The sequence below is a fragment of the Callorhinus ursinus genome, unplaced genomic scaffold (assembly GCF_003265705.2).
Source record: "Callorhinus ursinus isolate GAN/ISIS: 27379988/994484 unplaced genomic scaffold, GSC_fseal_2.0 scaffold12, whole genome shotgun sequence".
Lineage (NCBI taxonomy): Eukaryota > Metazoa > Chordata > Mammalia > Carnivora > Otariidae > Callorhinus > Callorhinus ursinus.
In genome coordinates, this window is record NW_027397074.1 from 7,523,090 (window position 1) to 7,547,934 (window position 24,845).

General features: G+C 37.0%; 1 protein-coding gene across 1 annotated transcript in view; it reads right to left on the bottom strand.

The window, feature by feature from the left end:
* MAGI2 (membrane associated guanylate kinase, WW and PDZ domain containing 2) overlaps positions 1-24,845 on the bottom strand; it is a 1,285,084-nt gene that overhangs the window by 892,233 nt on the left and 368,006 nt on the right. The window contains exon 2 of the mRNA XM_073899397.1: positions 14,281-14,397. Coding sequence (XP_073755498.1) covers positions 14,281-14,397 — 117 coding nt within the window. The remainder of the gene's footprint in view (positions 1-14,280; positions 14,398-24,845) is intronic.

Below are 24,845 nucleotides of genomic sequence, written 5' to 3' on the forward strand. Positions count from 1 at the left end.
TCCGATGCTTAATTGGTCTCCGAAAGCTTGGCTAGAAGGGTTTAAAGAGGAAGGTCAATAGACTTGAACAAAGTTTCACAACTTGTTGGTATTTCATGTGGCGGTTGCTGAAAGCACTCCTTATTTGTCATGGAATCTCTACTGTTCCATGGCTACAAATAAGTGACCAGTGTGCTATTACCAGTCAAGAGTAGTCATGGGATTTTCTCTCAGGATGGCTATTTTGACCCAACCTCAAGGTATACAATTAAAACCAAGATATGGAGAAGGATGTATTAGAAATAGGAGGAAAAATAAGATAAAAGGCCTAGGTAGATAGAGGATGACATAGGATAATTAATCTGAATCAAGGTGAATCAACAGTCTACCCTCAAGATTTGAAATCAACAGCAGAGAAAGATTTGTTCTATAACTCCATAGTAATGTATGTGCATAGGTGCTTTGTGTTTTTTTCATTTGCAACCATGTCCAGTATTAAGAATGCATGAACATCTGAGTAGAGACTGTTCTAGTGGAAAAAAAAAGCTCAGGACATTTTATTTCATTGACTAAATGTCCAGATTAATTACATCATTGCTAATTACATTGTTTAATAGTAGCAGTTTTGCTGCAACTTTCATCTTTCCTGTAAATAAAAACTACCTTTCCCCTAAAGAATTGGCTGTTAAATGAATTTCATTATGCTAGTCAAGGATTAACCACCTGTCATATTTTTATTCCAGAAATATTTTGGGTTGTAATTATCTGTGATGTTTCATACACTAGTAGGAAAAGTGCAAGGTTCTCAAGGGAAGTGTTCTGATTTACTTGGTTGCTGCTGAATGAAGTTTATGAAACATTTTATTTTGCAGGGTTGAAGGAAGGCAGTATCACACAATGGTGCTGGGAAGAAAAGAAAATCCTAGAGGCATGCCTTTCAAAGATGTTACATCTATGAATTTAAGATAGATTCTGATATCCCAGAGTGAGAATAAAAATCTTAATATGTAATTGATTCTGAAGGCACCCTTTCACCTTCCACATGCTCTCAGCAACAGGAGCTCCTCCACCTGCCTCCTAAATTCCACACCTATCTCTCTCTAAGGAGATTTCTTTTTGCCTATATTCCAAATCCTTTCCTTCTGCCTTCAGATATGCATGGAATGGTGGATGGTGGTGGTGGTAGTGGTGGTGGTGTGATCTCAAGTAACTGGCTGGGACCTTCCATAAAGCCCTGCCAAATACCACTATTTCCAGCCTATCACTGTATCCTCACTCATCCCAGGTTGCACTGATCCAAATTGCAACCACAGAATATTTCATCTGCTGACTTTCTTGTTCTATTCTGTACTCAATATATTGTTTCTATCTATCTATCTATCTATTATCTATCTATCTATCTATCTATCTATCTATCTATCTATCTATCTATCTATCATCTATCTATCATCTATCTAACATCTACCTATATCCATATAATATGTATAGATTTTTATGTCAAAGAGTTGACATCACACATATTTCTCTTTATTCTTTCATCCATCCATCCATCCATCCAATAATGTTTACTGAACACTTAAATTAAGGATGGCCAAACTGGGTTGAATTCCAGCAGGCAGTTTCTCAGTTAATTCACCAAGTTCTAAAATCTAGTCCCTAACTATGAAAGCCTAGAGAATCACTTTGGTCAGTACTATAGGAGACCAAGCACTGATAACACACGTGATAACCAAAATGGAAAACCCATTTACTAATTTACAATAAAAAGTTACTTTCAAATGGTCTAGAATATCATATCTCTGTAATATATAAGAAGTCTACATAACCAAGTAGCAAAGCTCCATGAGAAAATACATCATACACAGACTGATTTGTGATCAGACACAGTCAGAACTAGAGAAGCTAGAGAAATCGAGTTTAATGGCATCAGATAATCTAAGATACATTTCATAATAGTGTTGTGGTATGTTTCGGGGACTTCAGTGACTGACATTTAGCAAATTGTTATCATTCTCCTTGTTAGGGCATCCTTGTCATCGTGACCAGGAAGGTTAACATTCAGTGGTTATGATTTTACTCCTCACAATATTTGGCAGGGGCACTGCCAATCCTTAACTAGTTGACTCTTCTTCTTTGTCACTTTGACATACATTGTCACATTCTTTCTTTATGGTGTTGGTTCTCAACTGGGAAGATTTTTGCCTCCCAAGAAACATTTGACAACGTCTGGAGACAATTTTGGTTGTGACAGTCAAGGAGGGTAGCTGGCATCTAGTAGGCAGGAGCCAGGGATATTGCTAAAATTCCTACAATGCACAGGGCAGAAACCATGTTCTAGCAATGTTATTATGGTCAATCTGCTTATAGTGTAGTTTTGTTTTCCTTGGAGCTATTCTGAATTGTAAAAGTAACTCTGCCAATCCTGTTTTCACCCACTAAGTGTAAATATGAGGTTTAACTAGCAACAAGCCAATGTTATTTCCCATTTTCAAGTACTAGATGACAACTCACTGTGTATTCATAAGTACTGACAATAACTACTATTAGATTCATCTTCCTAAAATACAATTCTGTCCCCTTACCACCCCACATAAGTACTTTTGTAATAACAGCCAAATTTATCAAGCATTAATTTCTGCAAGGAATTGTTCTTACCATCTTAATTTATTTAATTTTCTCAATATTTTTATGAGGTAAGTACTATTTTATCCCCATTTTACAAATGATGAAACAATGTGACAGAAAGGCTACCTACTTTACTAAGGCCACCTAGTTAGAAAATGCTACAGCTGGGATTTAAATCCAAGTACCTTATTGTGTTACATTATATGATGATGTTTGGTCTAGATTGAGCTTTAAAAAGCTACAAACGATAAAAAGAATAAAGTTCAAACTCTTCTAATAGCACTCCTCATAGCACTCTAAATCCTGACCTTCTCTTCTTCTCTTGACTTCCCACCCAATACCTTGAAATATAGAAATTCCACCTCTATTTTTCTCAGGTACATTACCAGGACTGAGGATTTGCTAAAAAGGTCTTCTCAGCTAGAAGGCCATCTGGATCTTGCTACCTATTCAATTACACTTGGTTTCCAAAGATGAGTTAATAAGGCTTGCCTTTTCCCTGAAGTCTTTCATCCTTGGCTGCCATAGTTTATAATAATCTGACTTTTACAATACTTACTATTTTGAAGAAAAAAGTTGGCCTTTAGACATATCTACTCTGTGATAGATATAATAGATAGTGATAAATAGAAAATAATATGAAATAGATAAATAAAATAGATAAGTGCATTTGAAGATAGGCCCAAACTGCGTTAAAAAAAATCTATGTTCTATTTTTTATCACCTATATGTGAACTTGGACTGAACTTCAATTTTCCATCTGTAACATGTATATAATACCCAACTACACAGGTGTTGTGTGTGTCTTATTATTTTACTGATGAGAGAGACTATATATATAGAGAGAGAGAGAGAAAGAGAGAGAGACATAGATACATATATATTCATAGGCACATATAATGTTTTATATAGTCGATATAAATAAATATATGTGTGTGTATGTGTATATCTACATCTCTATCTATCTTGTAATCAAGAGAAAAACCAAGTTTAACTCTGGATCTGCCATGTATAAGCCAAATTATCTTGGGCTACTCAATTTGTTGAGCCTCATTTCTCTTCTTAATAATGAAGAGAGCACTGACGGATTAACAGATTACATGCTTGATATAACTCTAGGCTTCCTGGGAACACAGGCAGGAATGGACCATCACAACAGTCCTTAACTACCTCAGGCTCTATTTACTACAAGATTTCCACTGAAGAAAATCATGGATCTGTTGTTCCCAATCTAAGGGCTCTGTTCAGAGAATCTAAAGGATCCAGAATTATTCTAGGGTAAAAAAATGTGTGCCTCTAACTAGTAAATGTGACTAAGTTTACCATCACAGGGCAATCCAAAAAACTCTTTAGTTCTTCAGGGATTGCCATAATATTTGTTTTTCTTTCTTTCCTTCTTATTCCTGATTTTTTGCTTCTTATTCTTCTCTCCACTCATAAGAAATCTGGAGTATGAATATAGAAGAGCAGGTGAGAACAGAGTTCCCAAAACTGGGTTCAGATTGCTCAGCTGAGTTCAGCCCTTCTTGGTCTATTTCTCCATTAAGTCCAAAAGTCTTGTCATTATTGCTATACAAAGACGAATTAACTTAGGTTTTCTAAATAATTATTCCCCAAAGTCTTCATTCTGGTTATACAACTTAATTATAATACAAGGTCATTATTTTACCTTAGTTACTTGTATATATTCAGTTTACCCATCTGTAAAATGAGAAGAATGACATTTGTTTACCTATATTTGAACTTGAGGTAAGGATACATCCCTAGAGAACAGGACTTATGTTTTCATCATGCCATATTTCCAGCACCAGGCTGGTCATACACACATAGTAGCTCTCAATGTTAGTTAAACTGAATTAAAATAAGTTATAATATATAAAAGTTTATAAACTTGTAATCTCTTTAAATTTAACAGGTTAATGACACTCTGAATTAACAAACTCTATGTTAATGACATTCTGAATTAACAATCACACTTTTTTACAACTAATAAATTAGAAAGACAAATTTTTATGAATATAATCATATTCAGAAGGAAAATAACATTTAACCCACAGAATAACTAAAATTAATTTTTTATATTTGTATCAGGGAACCAGATGTCTTTTTTCCAAAACTCAAGGTAGGGTCAGTATAAGGGCTTAAATACAAGTTCTCCAAATTGTACTTATGTTTTCCTTGTATGTGCATTTTTTATTTATATCAGTCTAGTGAACTTTGAGGTAAAGAAATGATGTTGGGGCCGACAAAAAGCTTCCAACGTTGACCTCTGATCACAGATGTTGTGCCACTTAGTGCAGAAAGCATCTTCTTTCAAAATATAATTAATTTTCTGTAGTGCTTCAAATAATATATTCAACTCCTCACTTTTAATTAAGATTCCTTTTCTCGCTCCAAGTTTAAATTATGTTCTGAAAGCAATTTTTGTCAATTGCTTTTTCATGTGAGAAATATAATTATGAACTAAATTTTGTTAGTGTCATATTCATACTTTTTAATAATAAAGTTGTGAATAAAAAATGAACAAAGACTCTTACACACGTTTAAAATGTCTCATGCTATAAGTAGAGTAGAACAATTCCAGAATACACTGATAATGCATTAAGTATCTTAGTTTTCCAAAGAACAAATATGTTTCCTTGGTAGCTTTTGTATAATCAGCATACTGTAAATCAATCATTAGGAGCCTGAACATAAATAGAAAAGTAAAAATCTTACTTTAAAAAAATGTACTGTAAATCTTTTCACTAATATCTCATAACAATTATTTATATTGTTAGTATTTGACTACAGATTCATAAAAAAGGAATTTAAAACTGAGAACAGTTTTTTAAAAGTAATAAATTTAAAGCACTGATACTATATGCCTATTGGGTTATCATGGAAAAGAAAGTTGGCTAAAGGTGATTTTTTTTTTTTTTACACCAAAAGGTCTTAGAGATACAATGTTTTCTGTAGGAGGGTCCCCATGTCCATTCTCCAGGTTCTTAAGTGTTAAGAGGCACCTGTGGTGATTGCACCCACAGTGGCAATTTCTAAATTCTGGCTTCATGAATCATAGCTGCAGGCCTTAGAGGTAGCAGTTACCCTGGTAGGGAAGTTCTGTATTTTTTTGAGTATTGTTCCTGAGGATCTGTTCTGCAACCCCCTTCTCTAATTTTAACAGCAACTTTCAAACAGCTAATTTCCTAAATCTCTTCTTCCTTGCATGGCTTTATTTCCTGCCAAACCCTGAACTGACACATTATATACTGTTTTGCTTTATGGAATAGAAAAACAACAACAACCAAATTCTTTGACACCGAAAGCAGTAAGAAAAGATGGAATCTTGACAGAAGCTGGCTGCCCACGCATTGGCTGCCCACTCATTGGCTCCTTAATGATTTAAGTTGCTCCATGGATACTAGATATCACTGTGCATCTTAATCTGGATCCCTTTATTCAGAATTGGGGCATTTTTCCAGAAGCCAAGGAGGATCTGTGAGCATATGTGGACATCTCAATTCCATGTGTTCCTGGTGAAGAGATCAGACAGGTTGTGCCAATTTGTGTCACCATGGAACTATGCTCAGAGAGATAGGTGGAGAATTTGGGAACTGAGAAGCCGCCACTGGACTGGGCTACAAGCGACAGCTGAGTCAGCAGAGCACCAGTTACACTGAGACGGCAAAGTAGTGCTTCTTTTCAGCAGGAAAAGGACCATTTTTTCCCCCATTAAAATGTTATGAATTCTAAAGCAAATAACACAGTTGTCTCTGTTTTGGTTACTTCCAGATAAGAACAGAGGAGGGCATGCCATTGTTGAATAATATTGAATAATATCAATTAGCTACTGATCTGGGTCTTTCTGGAGCCTTGGTAGGACTGATAACAGTGGGGCTCCTGCACAGCAGTTGTGGGGATGAGTGTGTGATTTAGAAGTTTTATATAATTCACTATCCAGTTTCATGATTTTTTTCTGCTTTTATGGAAACATTAGGTAAAAAATACAGATAAACATCTAAGCAGTCTCCTGTGTTCTAGGGCTTTCCAAAATCTGTTCAGAACTGTAGGTGAAATCAGAGCGATAGTGACCAAGGAAGCTGTGATGTGGGGAGGGATTCTTAACCTCTCTAAGGCTAAATTTCCTCATCTGGAAATTGGGAACAACAACATATTTCTCATAGGATTGCAAAACACAAGGGCATCGTTATAGTCCTTGCATGTAGATGTTTGGTAAATGTTAATTCACTCCCTCCCCCCTCCCCCAACTCCATCCACCACCCTTGCAGTGGTTTGCAAAAGAAATACTTTTATAAAATGCCAAGGTGAGGAACTAGGAACTTTTGTATCAGATTAGAATTCAGAATATGAAATGCTGGTAGAAGGTATGGTAGAGCTGAGGTTAAATAAGTTTTTATAAGCAAAGTTTAGAAATTAAGGAAGCTTCTAGATAATGTAGACTCCTTTGCATCTCTTATCTCTCTCCTTATAATAAGGCTAATGGTTTAATTATTGGAAAATATATTTATCAATTAATCTTTTTATCCCCTTAGCTGTTTAAATATTCCAATATTTCTGGTGATGACATACTAAAAAAAAAAAAAAGAAAGACTATTTGGTACTTTTCATGGCCAATGAAGAGCCTCATGTCAAGATGAATTGACTTGACACTAGACAATCAGTGGACCTTAACTTGAAAACTCTCCTGATAATCATCCATATATATATATTTTTTCTTTTTTATTGTAGGAATTTCTGTCCATATCTGCTTGGCAAAAAAATGTCTTTTCTATCAATGGAACTCCATTTATGCTCACTAGATACCTTGTAGTTCTTTACTTTTCCTCTTTTTCTATTCTAGCAGCATCTCTGAACCTCTGTGGATGCATCTTTATGTTCTTGTGACTCCCCAGAACTTCTATTAGAGAGTTCTTCTCATGTAGGGTGTGGGCTGGGAGCCAAATCCACCTGGGATAGAATCTCTGTTCCTCCACTGAGTTACTGTACGGTGTCTGGCCTGTTACTTAACATTAGAGCCGCAATTTCTCCATGGAGCTTCAAAAGTGTGGATAACACCTTTGAGGGATGCTGTAAGGATTCGATTAGAAAATGTATGAAAAACATTTGCTCATAGGAAGTATTCTGCAAATGGTGGCTGCAATTTAAAGAACTGTTCTGGTTGATGTTCATGAAGTCCATTACCTAGGACTTGTCTTGCGTGGGCACTCATTGACCATTCCCCCCATTGGGAATGCTAAGATGAACGAGATTCAGGACATGCAGTCTCAGCTTTCCTACAAATATTTATTTAGCTCCTTTACTTATCTGCACAGTTTTTCATCAATGTCAAACAATTAAAAAGAATAGAAAAGGATTCAGAATTTCTACCAAAAATGGGAGTAGACAGATGTACGTAGCTTGGCATTAGCTCCCCAATTCAGTATTTTCTTTGGAGGACAAGTTAAGGAGTTATCATTTATGCATACAACTGGGTTGTGTTGAGCAGTAGGTAAAGCTCTATCTTCATGCCGACAGAGCTTGTGCAGATACTTGCTGATTTTGTGTGCATAAAAAGCAATATTCCTGAAACGTAGCTTTTAAGTAAGAAAGCTTGGAACAGGAACTGGGAAACTAACTGGAAATTGATCTTATTCTAAACATCTGACTTGCCTACCAAAGGCAGGCTTTATGGGTACTTTTTAATTGAATCAATTATCAATCCTACCTCACTTTTACCTTCTAATTACCATGAGTGAGAAACTCTACTGAATATCCTAAATTTCTCAGCTGTGCTGTAAAGATTGGGCTGAGCACTCATTTAGCCTCCCGTTAGCTAGATCTATTTGGGCGTTGACCCAGCACCATTCACTTGCATAAGTGACATTTATTAAAGTGCAACATTAAAAGATACCATATTTCAGGGGCGCCTGGGTGGCTCAGTTGGTTAAGCGACTGTCTTCAGCTCAGGTCATGATCCTGGAGTCCCAGGATCGAGTCCCGCATCGGGCTCCCTGCTCAGCGGGGAGTCTGCTTCTTCCTCTGACCTTCCCCCCTCTCATGTGCTTTCTCTCTCTCAAATAAATAAATAAAATCTTTAAAAATAAATAAATAAAAGATACCATATTTCATGTTAAACATCTTATTGTAAAAATTACAATCACATTTTCACAATAATATACCTCATGCTTCAGAAGTCTTTATGTCACATCTCAACTTATTACGCATTCCAAAGGAGAACAATTTTAAAAGCTTTGTATTTCTCATTATGTTTATTTCCCCATCCACTTACTAACACTGGACCACATTTCAGAGTTTCATGAATAGTGAAGGCAGATTTCAAGGAACATCAGACTTATGATGGCATCCTTAACTTGACATTCATAGAAAAATCTGAAAATACACGCATGGCTGGTTTTATCCAGAACTGCACTTAATTTAAACCCAGCTCTTTATTTTTCCCTGAAGTGCCTGCTGTATTTGATATATCTTCAGTTTCCATAAGCTGTTTACACCTGCTGAATATCAAGGGCATTCCATACTCAGAATAATTTAAGGCAATTTGATGAACCGATTTGAATAACAATAATATAAAGAAAAACAAGCCAGCAGAATCAGAAAACCACAGCATTTTAGAGTTGAAAGAACCATTATAGAGTTATTTCTTTCATTCCCCCCGCTCCCTCCCCTTAGTCCAAAAGGTAAGGCTTTTGCCAAGGTCCTATAGTTAGTGGCAGAGTTTAGGCCAGACCCAATTGCTCTTAATTCTTCGATGAGTGTTCTTTCCATAGTGCCATGTTGCCAAATAAGTAAAGCCACGGGTTTTTGTTACTCAGCAAGCTCTAGCGATGCTAAACTACAAAGTGTAAATAACTCTGACTCATGCACTAGGTATTAGACTATCAGTAACCACAATTAGTATTCCTTTTTCATTCTTTTGGACAGAGGCATTTGATTCAGAAATTGAGTGTTCTACTACAATTTTACAGCTTTAAAGTCCCATAAGAACATCAGTATCCTTGCCATCTGCCCACTGCGTTCCTTCAGCTACATAATCATGCAACAGCCTATGTTCTAGTCAGCAGACTTTAGAAACTTGAGTAGAACCTGACAGTCTTAATTCCTATTCAAAAAGTGCAGTGGCTTGCAATGAGATATGCTGACCTCCTTATATCCAACTGGGTTACAATTTCGAAGTCTGCAGGGAGCAGATCCTGGGCTCCATGGAAGATGAGCTATTTTCCACTGACTGTGATTACTAGCTTTTCTGGAGGTGGAAAAAGGGCTTCAAGCACCCATCTCCGATTCTTCCCTAGGCCAGCTGCTGGAGCCATTGAAACCCAAGAGTGTTCCTACCATCTGCCTACTCTACTCCATCCATGGTCCACAAACCCAGGGTTCCCATGAAGAGCCACCCTCTATAAAAAGGAAAGAAAGAAATACAAACCGAAAGAGAAAAACCAAGAGGAAAGATTGGGTCACAGGCATACTCAAAAAAGTTGATCAAGTCTGGGCAAAGGGAATTTTATATGGTTTGGAAGATTAGTAAGGTTGTTTGCTGTTGGTGTTTGTTGCATTTTGGGGGCCAGACTGGTTCCTTTATTCAAAAACTAGTGTCTGGTGGTGTCAAATGGATAAATCAATACAATCACTTCTAATGCTTCCTGACTTTCCATTTAAGCAACATTTTGAAGCCATTTCTCTCCTGCAGCGTACACTGTTAACCAACCCAATGAAGGTTACTATCTGATCAGGAAAGATGCATTCATTTTGCTCAATGGGAAAAAGAAAAAGGAAAATGTAGTGTACTTTCATGTATATGATGTGAAACAGATCTTACCATTTTCAGGGATAAGGGGCACAGAGTAAACCTAATACAGCTTTCCATATAAAGTAATAACACATTTTAAATAAATGTACCACTCAGGCATACATCTGAATGAGTCAAGGAGGAGAAAGAATCCTTTCAAGTATTTGCTATTGCTCAGAAGCTTTTGAAATTTTTCTTTTGAGCTGGTTTTCCAGGGCAGTTTATAAATATCTCAAGAAATTTAGTTTCATTTGTTTATAGATTTCCTTCTCCTTTGGTCCATAATGCTAATAATCATATTTATTCTCTAATAACCCTATTCTCAACATTTAGCATCAAACACAATTAGACTGCTTAATAAAATAAAATTCATTTTCAAAGAACAAAAATCTGGCAACTTGATTCAGAAATAATTGCAAAAGAACATGATTCATATTCTAAAAGCAACTTTAAAAGGAGCTTCTAAATCGATGATTCTTATTTGAAGAAATAGGGGTAAGGTTGAAACAGGTGTATAATATACATCTGTTGCTATATGTTGGTTTAAAATTCAGTTGGATCTGATATCCCTATTCCTATGCCTGCATGTCTACCTATAATTCAACCTACCATTCCAGCACATGGACCTATACTGCTTAAAGATATTAGGAGTACTTAATTATGTTCTTGATCACCTTCAACTCACAGAATTTCATGTCGTTGGAAGAATTTTTTTTTTTTTGGTAGTAAAACCCACAGGTTGATATCACTCTCTTTTCTTACTACATGCTTAGAACTATACTTTCATGATGGAAATTACAAGTAATTAGAAAGATTCATTCATGCCCACAAAAACATATTGCCTTGTTGAATATTAACAAATATTTTTATAAGCTTTAAAAGCACTGATGTGTGCTTATGAATTAAAATGATTTTCCCCCATGCAGTATAGTAGAAAGTTCTGCTCTAATTTAAGACTTTAAAAAAAAATTTCAGACTTTTTAATAAATATGTGTTTACCAGCTTCTCTCCAATAGTCCTCTCTGACCATAGTCCAATATAACTAGGGGAATGGGAGGTTGACCTTTGGCATAGCTATACTTTTTGGCATGTTTTCAAAAGGAAACAGTTCCCATAACTCTTAAAGAGCCTGCTTCTATTTGCTTCTCCGTGAAAGATAATTTAACATAACAGAAAATTTAAAATATATATGTATGTATCACAAATCTTTCAATTTTATTCTTGATACTGCTTCTTTTTAACATGACTTAGTTTATACTAACAAAGTGCTTAAATATGTAGAAACATCATTGTGAGTTACACTTCAATCAGCTCTTCCATAAAAGTAATTTCTTTCAGATCTTAAATCTGTTTTTCATTTTATTCACTTTTTATGGAATAGTTTTAGATCTTTGGTTTTATTGATTTTTGCTCTTTTCCTCCCAGTCATATTTATTGGTGGTGGAGTAATGTGGTGGTAGTTCGCAGAATTACTCAGTTGGGTCTTGCCTTGTAAAACCAGCTAAGCCACCCTTACGTAGTTACAAATTGACTACATCTTTTTTTTCATGGAGTTATCCAGGACCTATTCCTGGTGCCATTAATAGATTACACAAAAGGCATACATATTAATGTACGCATTTGTAAGAGCAGTGAAATACACTTGAGTAATATCTTTTCCTTTTATGGTGCTGGATACATGAAAACCAATGAGAATTTTTCTGACCTAAGAAAATATGTAACAAACATCACTCCATACTCGAGGTCAATAGATATGCCAGACACACATGTAAATTTCTAAATAAAGCCAGGATTTTTCACACGCCTGACACATTTTTGTTGCATACTCTGAATATGTCTGAAAGTTTTACTAAAAGATATACTGAGTGAAGATGGTGGATTATCCAGGTCCAATTCATCAGTATAAAAGTGATTATAGATCATATAAATCAGACTCATTTCTATCTAAGATGTTTCTTCACTTTTATGCAAAGTTAAGAGCATCCTTAGTGAGTAGTATTATTGGAATTGGCTCTTAGGAGTGGTAGCTACAAATCCAAAGAATAATTGTTTGATTATAATATTCAGATTCATTGAATTTCTAATCATCTCCTTTATAGGAGCTATTCAAGGACTTGTAATTGAATTTATGACCTTGTACTGAAATCCTATCACAAAACTCTTTATGTTTACTCCTATAAGCCTACTTATTTTACCCTTATATTTATTTTTCCTTCATGGTGTTTCTTTGGTACTCTAAAGAGAGATGACTTATTTAAGAAGTTAATTAACTAATGCAAAATTTACTCCTATTATCTTCATATTTAATTAAGACTTCTTATTTATGTCATCACCTTAGCAAGGACTACAAGTATTCCTGAATGTCAGCCCCTTATCTATTTCCCTCAGCTTTTAAACAGAATAAAATGCCCAGATTCTTTATTCAGTATTTCAGATCTCCTTTCTTTTATGTCACCAAAGATAAATGCACATGGCTACACTGACAACATCACAGCTTTGAAAATGAGTCCACCCCTTACCTTATAAATAGTTCAGTCACTTACTTTAATCCATCTTCTTCTGGCCATCACTCTAATGTCAAACTTACAAGCTTAAGAATGCACTTTTCTCAACTTCTAGTTTTAAAGCAAGAGCCCAACAGTCTATTCACTTCCCTAACACAAACGGACAGAGGTAGCATTTGGACTGACAAGATGTCAATCAGTAAGCATTCTCATTTAAGAATATGTGATAGTGGGGCCCTGGCATTTTTATTTTGATGAACATTCAGTGTTAACAATGGCACAAGTCTACCCCTCCTAAGATGTGCATAGGTGAAAAAGATTGGTGGCTGACTTTCCATTTCACCTCTTTCTGTGTTTTCAACACTTCAGTATAATCATCCATGATCCATACCTTTTGCATAGTTCTGGTAGTTCAATATCCTCCCCCCTGCAATGTGTGTGTGTGTGTGTGTGTGTGTATACACTTTTTTTGCTTGTTTGCCAAGTTTTTCTTTCTTTAATATCAACTTTCCAGAGCCCATAACTGAGTTTATTAAAATTCAGAGCAGCACTAAAACAAGAGGAATACACACAGACCCGCAGAGTTACTGGAGAGATTGTAAAGTCTCTGAGGGTCATGGAACATGAAGGAAATGGATTTTGATATCTACTTAGGATCTAGGACCTGACTTGAAAAGTCCTTGAATTGGCCTAAAGTTAATAGAAGATTATTAAATAAAATGAAACAGGTACCAAAAAGTTGATGTGTGAATTTTATCATTTGACCAAGTCCTCTCTTTTGAAGTAGCACCTGCTCATAATCAGGGATTGTTGTTTTGTGGACTTCTATAGGTTTCATATAAGAAATTTTTACCCAACACTCAATATTATCACTTTCTAAGAGTTATAGAACATTTAGCTTTACTTTTCAATGCATAAGTTTCTTTTTACTTGTGAGGGTCCCCTGCTGCAAACCAGAGATGAGGTTGGGAGTTACTGTGTAGATTCTATTTACAAAATAGCTGTTTTAGCTAATAGATTTAATTTGCATTCTCCTGTCTCCCAGTGTGGAGTTCTACCACAATCACGATTCTTTCTAAATCATCAACATCCTGGACTAGAATTAATATTCCTCAATACTAATTTAGAAGTAAGATAGGTTTTGTAGCCTGAAAATAGCAAGTCTCTTCTGGTTAGAACATCATCATAAACCACACAATAGCAGCTATAAGCTTTTTCATTTAAAAATTCCATATCTCAAAAATTTCCATAACTCAAATCAATTTTGTCCCAAAAGTCCACCATAAAAAATCAATGCAATTTAACTTTTTAAAAATAATGGATATATAGCTGAATATTTATTTTTTAACATAGAAAGACAACAACATCGTCTGTTGTACTCACATGGCACCGTGCGGAGGTAGAGGTTGTCACGAATGATTTGCTGAAGTTCGTGGTCCACAGAACCCTTCTGAAATCGTAAGTTGAGGTAGTGACGAAGATCCTTATCAACAATTCCTCCTAGAATGATAAAGTTTCTTAATGAAGGCTGTTGGAAAATATTTTAAGAATGTAATTTGATTCTGTCATAAGTATAGTCATGAACCCATTTAAAGATTTATTTACTTATTTGAGAGAGAGAGAGAGAGAGAGGGAGAGAGAGAAAACACGGGGGTGGGGAAAGGGCAGAGGGAGAGAAATTCTTAAGCAGACTTCATGCTGAGCACAGAGCCTGAGGTCAGGGCTCAATCCCTCCACCTGCGATTATCTCCTGAGCCAAAAGCAAGAGTTGGGCATTCAAACAACTGCACCACCCAGGCCCCCCTCATGAACCCATTTAAACATTTACCTCCATAATAATAAAAATATTTACTGAGATAATAATTGTCAGTCTGTGCTCAGTGTTTTACAATGCATTCTTTAAATTATTTTTCATTTAGAATGAAGTCTATATTATGGCAAAAGATATGTTACTCCTGAACTAATAGTGAAATGTCATAGTATATCTCATTGCATGGCTGAAAAAGACCACCCCCCCACCTCCATTGTCCTCTGCCAGGCATCATTCCACTTTCTGTCTCTATGAATTTGACTACTCTAGCTATATCATGTAAGTGGAATCATATAATATTTGCCCTTTGGTGACCGGCTTATTTCACTTAGTATGTCTTCAAGGTTTGAGAAGATTTTTAAGTTATTCAAAGTCACTATGGATTTAGATAAATAGGATGATATGAAAAGTTAAAAGAAAAAAAAACTCTACACAAATATTATATGCAGATATTTCTATGTGCAGATATTTTTAACTTGGGACAAGGTTTGGAAAAATTTAGATTTTTTTCTTTTATTATTATAGTTGTTTTATTATTATTGTTATTATTAAAGAAATAATTTTAAGCTTATTTGCCATTATAATTTAATGAAAAATAAACTGGGCTATAGGTGAGAAAACTTACTATGTGGATCTATCAAAGACTAATTTCATATTTAAAGATAATTATTCTAACTTATTATTTTATTTTATTTTTTATTTAAGTAGGCTCCGTGCCCAGCATGGAGCCCAATGTGGGGTTTGACCTCATGACCCTAAGATCAAAGAGTGAGCTGATATCAAGAGTTGGATGCTTAACCTACTGAGCCATCCAGGTGACCCTAATGATGTTAAGTTATGAAGACTTATCTGAGACTTTTCTTATTCTTATACTTAAAAGAAATCGAAATACCTATAAAAATACAAATAAAAATTCCCGAAACGGTTATCTTTTCAAACATATTAAGTAACTGAGCCAACACAAAAAATTAAAGATAGACTAGGAAATCTGTAATAATCACATAAATCATAGTCTCTTCAAGTCCTTTTGAATCCCCAAATTACAATTCATCAGTGTATTTGCATCACCATGACCATGTAAAATAGCATTCTGTGGGTGTGCATATATGCAACACACTCTTACACAAACAGTAAATATATTTGCATACTACATACTGCAACATTTTTGAAGTTTCTGAATCTACTGTTTCAGTTACTGCCTAACCAGCTAGCAGAGCCTCAGTAAGATGCCATAAAAAATAATATTTTTAACTGAATTGACTATCAAAATTCTTACTCTCCAAACACCGTTTTTCATATATTTGAGCAAATAATTGCAATCTATTTTTCTTCCACCCAATATGATAGCAGAAAACAAATGACATCAAAGGAAAACATACTGCTTATTGAGCACACATAAATACTCCATCTAGAATGCTTGTACATACAATTTTCCAAATTCAAAACAATTTCCTTAGTCAAAGAAGCAGAGCAGTCAGATATGAAAGTCACTTGAAACTACCATCACAGTTATCAACAATTACCTATTACTTATACCTCCAAACGTCCTGCATTTCCATGTGTCTTGGACCTCCTGACATCCCTCTGAAGTAGTTAACAATTAGAAATTCCGTTTTTCTCCCTTGGTCTTTTCCTGTCAACAGATCATGGCTACCCTTGCTGCTAATTCATTACAGCCACAGAGGAAGCATCATGCCTGCCTATTCTCAGCTGTCATTTCTTCAGAGTTCTAAGTGTACAGGTCCTTCAGCAACTGCACTCCAGCTTTCTTCTCTTTTTTTCTCTCTGTCTAATATGTGGGACATGCCAAGTGATGAGATGCTTTCTGGCAGCCCGAGAAGATGCTAACTATAGAACAACAGATGTAGTCTGTCCACTAAAGTAACCTAGAATCACTCACCTAATGTAACATGGATAAGCTCACATTTTGTAGTCCAGTATGATTCTTGTCCCTGAAAATAAATTTTCAGTTGAAATCATTTTTTTGACTACAAATATACTACATTAGCCCTCTCAAAAGTTGGCCTATTTAAGAAAACAACAACAAAAGGCTGTCTATTCATTCAGTGACTATTTTTCCCCCCATGGAATTATCTGCTGAAGTTTCTGAGAATTATTTAAAAATTTCTTCCACTAATTAAAATGAAAGACATAAATAATCACAATTATTTTGGAAGGACTTCTCTTATCTCATATTTCACAAATACTTTATTATTCTTTATAATTTATCATAGCACCTTTCAAGTATGGCAATTTTATTTATCCTTGTTACGGTGAATTCTGCTACTTGCCTACCTAGCCTATTCTTTTCCTCTATTCTTTTTTTATTAAGAACCCTGACTTCATTTCAGGCCCAAACATGCTCTGCTCTAGGACATGGATCACAGGAAACAGTCATAAGATCTAGTTCCTCATTTTCCTACCTGCCCTTTCAATCTTCCATTGAGACCTCATACAGAAGGAGGGTATTTCTTATTCACTGAACTAGACCAGATTATCTGAGATGGAGCAGTTACATTCTGACCACAAAGTGACATGCACAAGGGAAAAATCCAACAGTTTAAGAGATTGGAGAAGTTAGAAACAACCTGGGTGCCTAATGGCTTCAATGAGCTGCTAAAATAATATCAGCAACTATGTAACTTAATATTTCTTGTTATATGAGAAAAAGTATATATTTATTTCCTAAAACTATTATGGTTTTCTGTTATCTGCAACTCTACGTGATCCCAATCAATATATGTGTACATATAGAACTGTTTTATATATATGTGTTTTTGTGTGTGTTTATAGAGTACACACACAGACACACACAGACACCCACACTTATAGGCACATTTTTCCTTAATTGGCAATTTAAATTAGCGAAGAATTAAGCAACAGGCAATGGGCCATGGCTGAGCTGAAAAATAGGTCCTGGGTCTAAAGACTACTTGATTTCAGGTATTTAACATTGTAAAGAATTCCACATGGTGAAGTGTTCAATAAATGTTATCTATTATTAAAATAACTGGATAATCTGCTACATTATTTTCCATAGTTATAATTTTTGGTTGTGTTGTTATTTTTTGTCTGCGGCATTTGTTTTGTCACTTGTTAGTGATACTCAGATTTGCTGGCTTATCAGATGCCTACACCAGTCATTCCATCAAGCAGAGCATCTGCTGCCACCAATACCTGAGCCACTGTATTCTGCCCTTCAAAAAACTCAGTGGCTCTTATTTACTATTATATTTTAAAAATTGTGGGGGCGGAGCAAGATGGCGGAGGAGTAGGAGACCTGGATTTCGTCTGGACTCAGGAATTCAGCTGAATAGGGATCAAACCATTCTGAACACCTACGAACTCAACAGGAGATCGAAGATAAGAATAGTAACAACACTCTGAACAGAAAAGCGACCACTTTCTGGAAGGTAGGACGTGCGGAGAAGTGAATCCGAGGCGATATTCGGGAGGTTAGACGGCTGGGGAGGGGGCCTCCGTCGGCCGCTTCTGGCAAGTGCTAGAGCCATGGAGCACAAAATTGGAACTTTTGGAAGTTGGCTCCGCTGAGGGACGTCACTCCAGTGGCTAAGTTGGGGGTGGAACCCTCGCGGGACAGTGTGTTCTCAGGACCCTCGGGGTCACAGAAAGACGGGGGTGCCTGAGTGCAGCAGAGCTCCTGGGTGTCACAGCGGGAAAGCCGGCTGCAGAGACGGAGCCAAGGCGCGGGCTCTCAGCTCGGGGTGGCCATAAACTGTGATCTGCGGCCCAGTCGGGCTACTCCTCCTCCAGCAGGGACCCAACAAGCAGCAGAGCTGAGGAGACTCCCCTTCCACCCCCGGGAGGAGCAGTGCGGGAGTGCACCGCAGGGATCTGCTGGGTTTGGAGACTCCACACGGGGCCGGGTGCCAGAGATAGAAACGCTCGATCAAAGACCGGATGAACACGCAGTGCGGCCGGAGACCAGGGAGACGGGAGTGACTGCTTTCTCTGGGGATGCACTGAGGAGCGGGGCCCTGAGTTCTCAGCTCCTCCGGAGATTGGGAGGCCACCATTTTCACCCTGGTCCTCCAGAGCTGTACTGAGAGCTTGCAGGGAACAAAAGCTCCTGAGAGCAAACCCGAGCAGCTTGCTTAGCCCGGACTCACAAGGGCGGGGCAATTCCGCCTCCGGCAAAGACATTTGGGAACCATGGCAACATGCCCCTCCCCCAGAAGATCCGCACGAACAGCCAGCAAGCCAAGATCAAGTTTACCAATCAAGGAGAACGGGAGAACTCCAGCGCTAGGGGAATACTGCACATAGAATTCATGGCTATTTTACAATAATTCATTAGTTTTTCAAAGTTAATTTTTTTAACTTTTTTTTAAATTTTCTTTTTCCCTTTTTCAAACAACATCTTATCAATCCCTTTTTTAAAAAAAATTTATTTTTCATTTTTAGAGTCATAATTTAATCCTTCATAGTAGTTACCATTATTTTTGCCATATATATATATGTTGTTCTCTCTTTAAAATTTTGAGATACAATTTCTTCTAACAGATCAAAATATACCCTAAATCACTAGTGTATGGCTTTGTTCTATTCTCCTGCCTGATCACATTCTCTCCCTTTTTTTTCTTTTTTTTTCTTTTTCTTTTTAAATCTTCTTCTTTCTTTTTAAAAACAACTTCTTATCAATTCCTTTTATAAAATCTTTTATAATTTTCATCTTTACAGTCATCTTCAATCCCTTCATTGTATCAACCCTTATTTTGTACATATATAAGTCTTTCTTCCTTTAAAATTTTAGCAGGCACTTTCTTCTAACAGACCAAAATATGCCCAAAAGCTAGTGTGTGGCACTGATCTATGCACTAGCCTGATCATATTTGATCATATTCTTTTTTTATGTTTTGTTCTGTTTTTGTTTGTTTTTATCATTTTCTTTTTCCTTTTTTTTTTTTCTCTTCTTTCTTTCCCTTTCTTGTCCCCTGGTTTCAGGTCTTTTCTGATTTGTATAGAGTATATTTGCTAGAGATGTTGTTAACCTGTTAGCATTCTGTTCTCTCATTCATCTGTTCTCCTCTGGACAAAATGTCAAGATGAAAAAAATCACCTCAGCAAAAAGAACAAGAGGTAGTACCGTATGCCAGGGACCTACTCAATACGGACATTAGTACGATGTCGGACCTAGAGTTCAGAATCATGACTTTAAAGATACTAGCTGGGCTTGAAAAAAGTGTGGAAGTTATTAGAGAAACTCTTTCTGGAGAAATAAAAGAACTAAAATCTAACCAAGTCGAATCAAAAAGGCTATTAATGAGGTGCAATAAAAAATGGGGTCACTAACTGCTAGGATAAATGAGTCAGAAGAGAGAATCAGCGATATAGAAGACCAAATGATGGAAAACGAAGAGGCTGAGAAAAAGAGAGATAAACAACTACAGGATCATGAGGGCAGAATTCGAGAGATAAGCGATACGATAAGATGAAACAACATTACAATAATTGGGATCCCAGAAGAAGAAGAAAGAGAGAGAGAGGCAAAAGGTATATTGGAGCAAATAATAGCAGAGAACTTCCCTAATGTGAGGAAGGAAACAGGCATCAAAATCCAGGAGGCACAGAGAACCCCTCTCAAAATCAGTAAAAATAGGTCAACACCCCGACATCTAATAGTAAAACTTACGAGTCTCAGAGACAAATAGAAAATCCTGAAAGCAGCTAGGGAGAAGAGATATGTAACCTACAATGGTAGAAACATTAGATTGGCAACAGACCTATCCACAGAGATCTGGCAGGCCAGAAAGGACTGGCATGATATCTTCAGAGCACTAAACGAGAAAAATATGCAGCCAAGAATACTTTATCCAGCTAGGCTATCATTGAAAATAGAAGGAGAGATAAAAAGCTTCCAGGACAAACAAAAACTAAAGGAATTTGCAAACACAAAACCAGCCCTACAAGAAATATTGAAAGGGGTCCTCTAAGCAAAAAGAGAGCCTAAAAGCAGCATAGATCAGAACGGAACACAGACAATATACAGTAACAGTCACCTTACGGGCAATACAATGGCACTAAATTCATAGCTTTCAAGAGTTACCCTGAATGTAAATGGGGTAAATGCCCCAATCAAAAGACACAGGCTATCAGATTGGATTAAAAAACAAGACCCATCGATATGCTGTCTGCAAGAGACTCATTTTAGACCCAAAGAAACCCCCAGATTGAAAGTGAGGGGGTGAAAACCCATTTACCATGCTAATGGACACCAAAAGAAAGCTGGGGTGGCAATCCTTATATCAGACAAATTAGATTGTAAACCAAAGACTGTAATAAGAGATGAAGAAGGACACCATATCCTACTTAAAGGGTTTATCCAACAAGAAGATCTAACAATTGTAAATATCTATGCCCCTAACAGGGGAGCAGCCAATTATATAAGGCAATTAATAACAAAAACGAAGAAACACATTGACAACAATACAATAATAGTGGGGGACTTTAACACCCCCCTAACTGAAATGGACATATCAACAAGGAAATAAAGACTTTAAATGACACACTGGACCAAATGGAGTTCACAGACATATTCAGAACATTCCATCCCAAAGCAACGGAAGACACATTCTTCTCTAGTGCCCATGGAACATTCTCCAGAATTGATCACATCCTAGGTCACAAATCAGGTCTCAACCGATACAAAAAGATTGGGATCATTCCCTGCATATTTTCAGACCACAATGCTTTGAAACTAGAACTCAATCACAAGAGGAAAGTCGGAAAGAACTCAAATACATGGAGGCTAAAGAGCATCCTACTAAAGAATGAATGGGTCAACCAGGAAATTAAAGAAGAATTAAAAAAAATGCATGGAAACCAATGAAAATGAAAACACAACTGTTCAAAATCTTTGGGATACAGCAAAGGCAGTCCTGAGAGGAAAGTATATAGTAATACAAGACTTTCTCAAGAAACAAGAAAGGTCTCAAATACACAACCTAACCCTACACCTAAAGGAGCTGGAGAAAGAACAGCAAATAAAGCCTAACCCAGCAGGAGAAGAGAAATAATAAAGATCAGAGTGGAAATCAATGAACTAGAAACCAAAAGAACGGTAGAACAGATAAACGAAACTAGGAGCTGGTTCTTTGAAAGAATTAACAAGATCGATAAACCGCTGGCCAGACTTATCCAAAAGAAAAGAGAAATGACCCAAATCAACAAAATCATGAATGAAAGAGGAGAGATCACAACCAACACCAAAGAAATACAAACAATTATAAGAACATATTATGAGCAACTCTATGCCAGCAAATTAGATAACCTGGAAGAAATGGGTGCATTCCTAGAGATGTATCAACTACCAAAATTGAACCAGGAAGAAAGAGAAAACCTGAACAGACCTATAGCCACTAAGGAAATTGAAGCAGTCATCAAAAATCTCCCAAGAAACAAAAGCCCGGGGCCAGATGGCTTCCCAGGGGAATTCTATCAGACATTTAAAGAAATATTAATACCTATTCTCCTGAAACTGTTCCAAAAAATAGAAATGGAAGGAAAACTTCCAAACTCATTTTATGAGGCCAGCATTAGCTTGATCCCCAAACCAGACAAAGACCCCATCAAAAAGGAGAATTACAGACCAGTATCCTTAATGAACATGGATGCAAAAATTCTCACCAAAATACTAGCCAATAGGATCCAACAGTACATTAAAAGGATTATTCACCACGACCATGTGGGATTTATCCCTGGGCTGCAAGGCTGGTCCAACATCCGCAAATCAATCAACGTGATACAATACATTAACAAAAGAAAGAACAAGAATCATATGATCCTCTCAATAGATGCAGAAAAAGCATTTGACAAAGTACAGCATCCTTTCTTGATCAAAACTCTTCAGAGTATAAGGATAGAGGGTACATACCTCAATATCATAAAAGCCATCTATGAAAAACCTACAGCAAATATCATTCTCAATGGGGAAAAGCTGAGAGCTTTTCCCCTAAGGTCAGGAACGCGGCAGGGATGTCCACTCTCACCACTGCTATTCAACATAGTATTAGAAGTCCTAGCCACAGCAATCAGACAACAAAAAGAAATCAAAGGCATCCAAATTGGCAAAGAGGAAGTCAAACTCTCACTCTTTGCAGATGATATGATACTGCATGTGGAAAACCCAAAAGACTCCACCCCAAAACTGCTAGAACTCATACAGGAAGTCAGTAAAGTAGCAGGATATAAGATCAATGCACAGAAATCAGTGGCATTCCTATACACCAACAACAAGACAGAAGAGAGACAAATCAAGGAGTCGATCCCATTTACAACTGCACCCAAAACCATAAGATACCTAGGAATAAATTTAACCAAAGAGGCAAAGGATCTGTACTCAGAAAACTATAAAATACTCTTGAAAGAAATTGAAGAAGACACAAAGAAATGGAAAAACGTTTCATGCTCATGGATTGGAAGAACAAATATTGTGAAGACGTCAGTGCTACCTAGAGCAATCTACACATTCAATGCAATCCCCATCAAAATACCATCCACCTTTTTCAAAGAAATGGAACAAATAATCCTAAAATGTGTATGGAACCAGAAGAGACCCCGAATAGCCAGAGGAATATTGAAAAAGAAACGCAAAGCTGGCGGCATCACAATTCCGGACTTCCAGCACTATTACAAAGCTGTCATCATCAAGACAGTATGGTACTGGCACAAAAACAGACACATAGATCAATGGAACAGAATAGAGAGCCCAGAAATGGACCCTCAACTCTATGGTCAACTCATTTTTGACAAGGCAGGAAAGAATGTCCAATGGAAAAAAGACAGTCTCTTCAACAAATGGTGTTGGGAAAATTGGAGAGCCACATGGAGAATGAAACTGGACCATTTCCTTACACCACACACAAAAATAGACTCGAAATGGTTGAAAGACCTAAATGTGAGACAGGAGTCCATCAAAATCCTAAAGGAGAACACAGACAGCAACCTCTTCGACCTCAGCCACAGCAACTTCTTCCTAGAAACATTACCAAAGTCAAGGGAAGCAAGGGCAAAAATGAACTATTGGGAGTTCATCAAGATAAAAAGCTTTTGCACAGCAAAAGAAACAGTCCACAAAACCAAAAGACAACCGACAGAATGGGAGAAAATATTTGCAGATGACATGTCAGATAAAGGGCTAGTGTCCAAAATCTATAAAGAACTTATCAAACTCAACACCCAAAGAACAAATAATCCAATCAAGAAATGGGCAGAAGACATGAACAGACATTTTTCCAAAGAAGACATCCAAATGGCCAACAGACACATGAAAAAGTGCTCAACATCGCTCAGCATCAGGGAAATCCAAATCAAAACCTCCATGAGATACCACCTCACACCTGTCAGAATGGCTAAAATTAACAAGTCAGGAAACGACAGATGTTGGCGGGGATGTGGAGAAAGGGGAATCCTCCTACACTGTTGGTGGGAATGCAAGCTGGTGCAACCACTCTGGAAAACAGTATGGAGGTTCCTCAAACAGTTGAAAATAGAGCTACCATACGATCCAGCAATTGCACTACTGGGTATTTACCCCAAAGATACAAATGTAGGGATCCGAAGGGGTACGTGCACCCCAATGTTTATAGCAGCAATGTCCACAATAGCCAAACTGTGGAAAGAGCCAAGATGTCCATCGACAGATGAATGGATAAAGAAGATGTGGTATATATTCACAATGGAATATTATGCAGCCATCAAAAGGAATGAGATCTTGCCATTTGCAACAACGTGGATGGAACTGGAGGGTGTTATGCTGAGTGAAATAAGTCAATCAGAGAAAGACATGTATCATATGACCTCACTGATATGAGGAATTCTTAATCTCAGGAAACAAAGTGAGTGTTGCTGGAGTGGTGGGGGCGGGGAGGGATTGGGTGGTTGGGTGATAGACATTGGGGTGAGTATGTGCTATGGTGAGCGATGTGAATTGTACAAGACTGATGAATCACGGATCTGTAGTTCTGAAACAATTAATGCAATATATGTTAAGAAAAAAAAAAGAAGAAGAAGATAGCAGGAGGGGAAGAATGAAGGGGAGTAAGTCGGAGGGGAGACAAACCATGAGACACAATGGACCCTGAAAAACAAACTGAGGGTTCTAGAGGGGAGGGGGGTG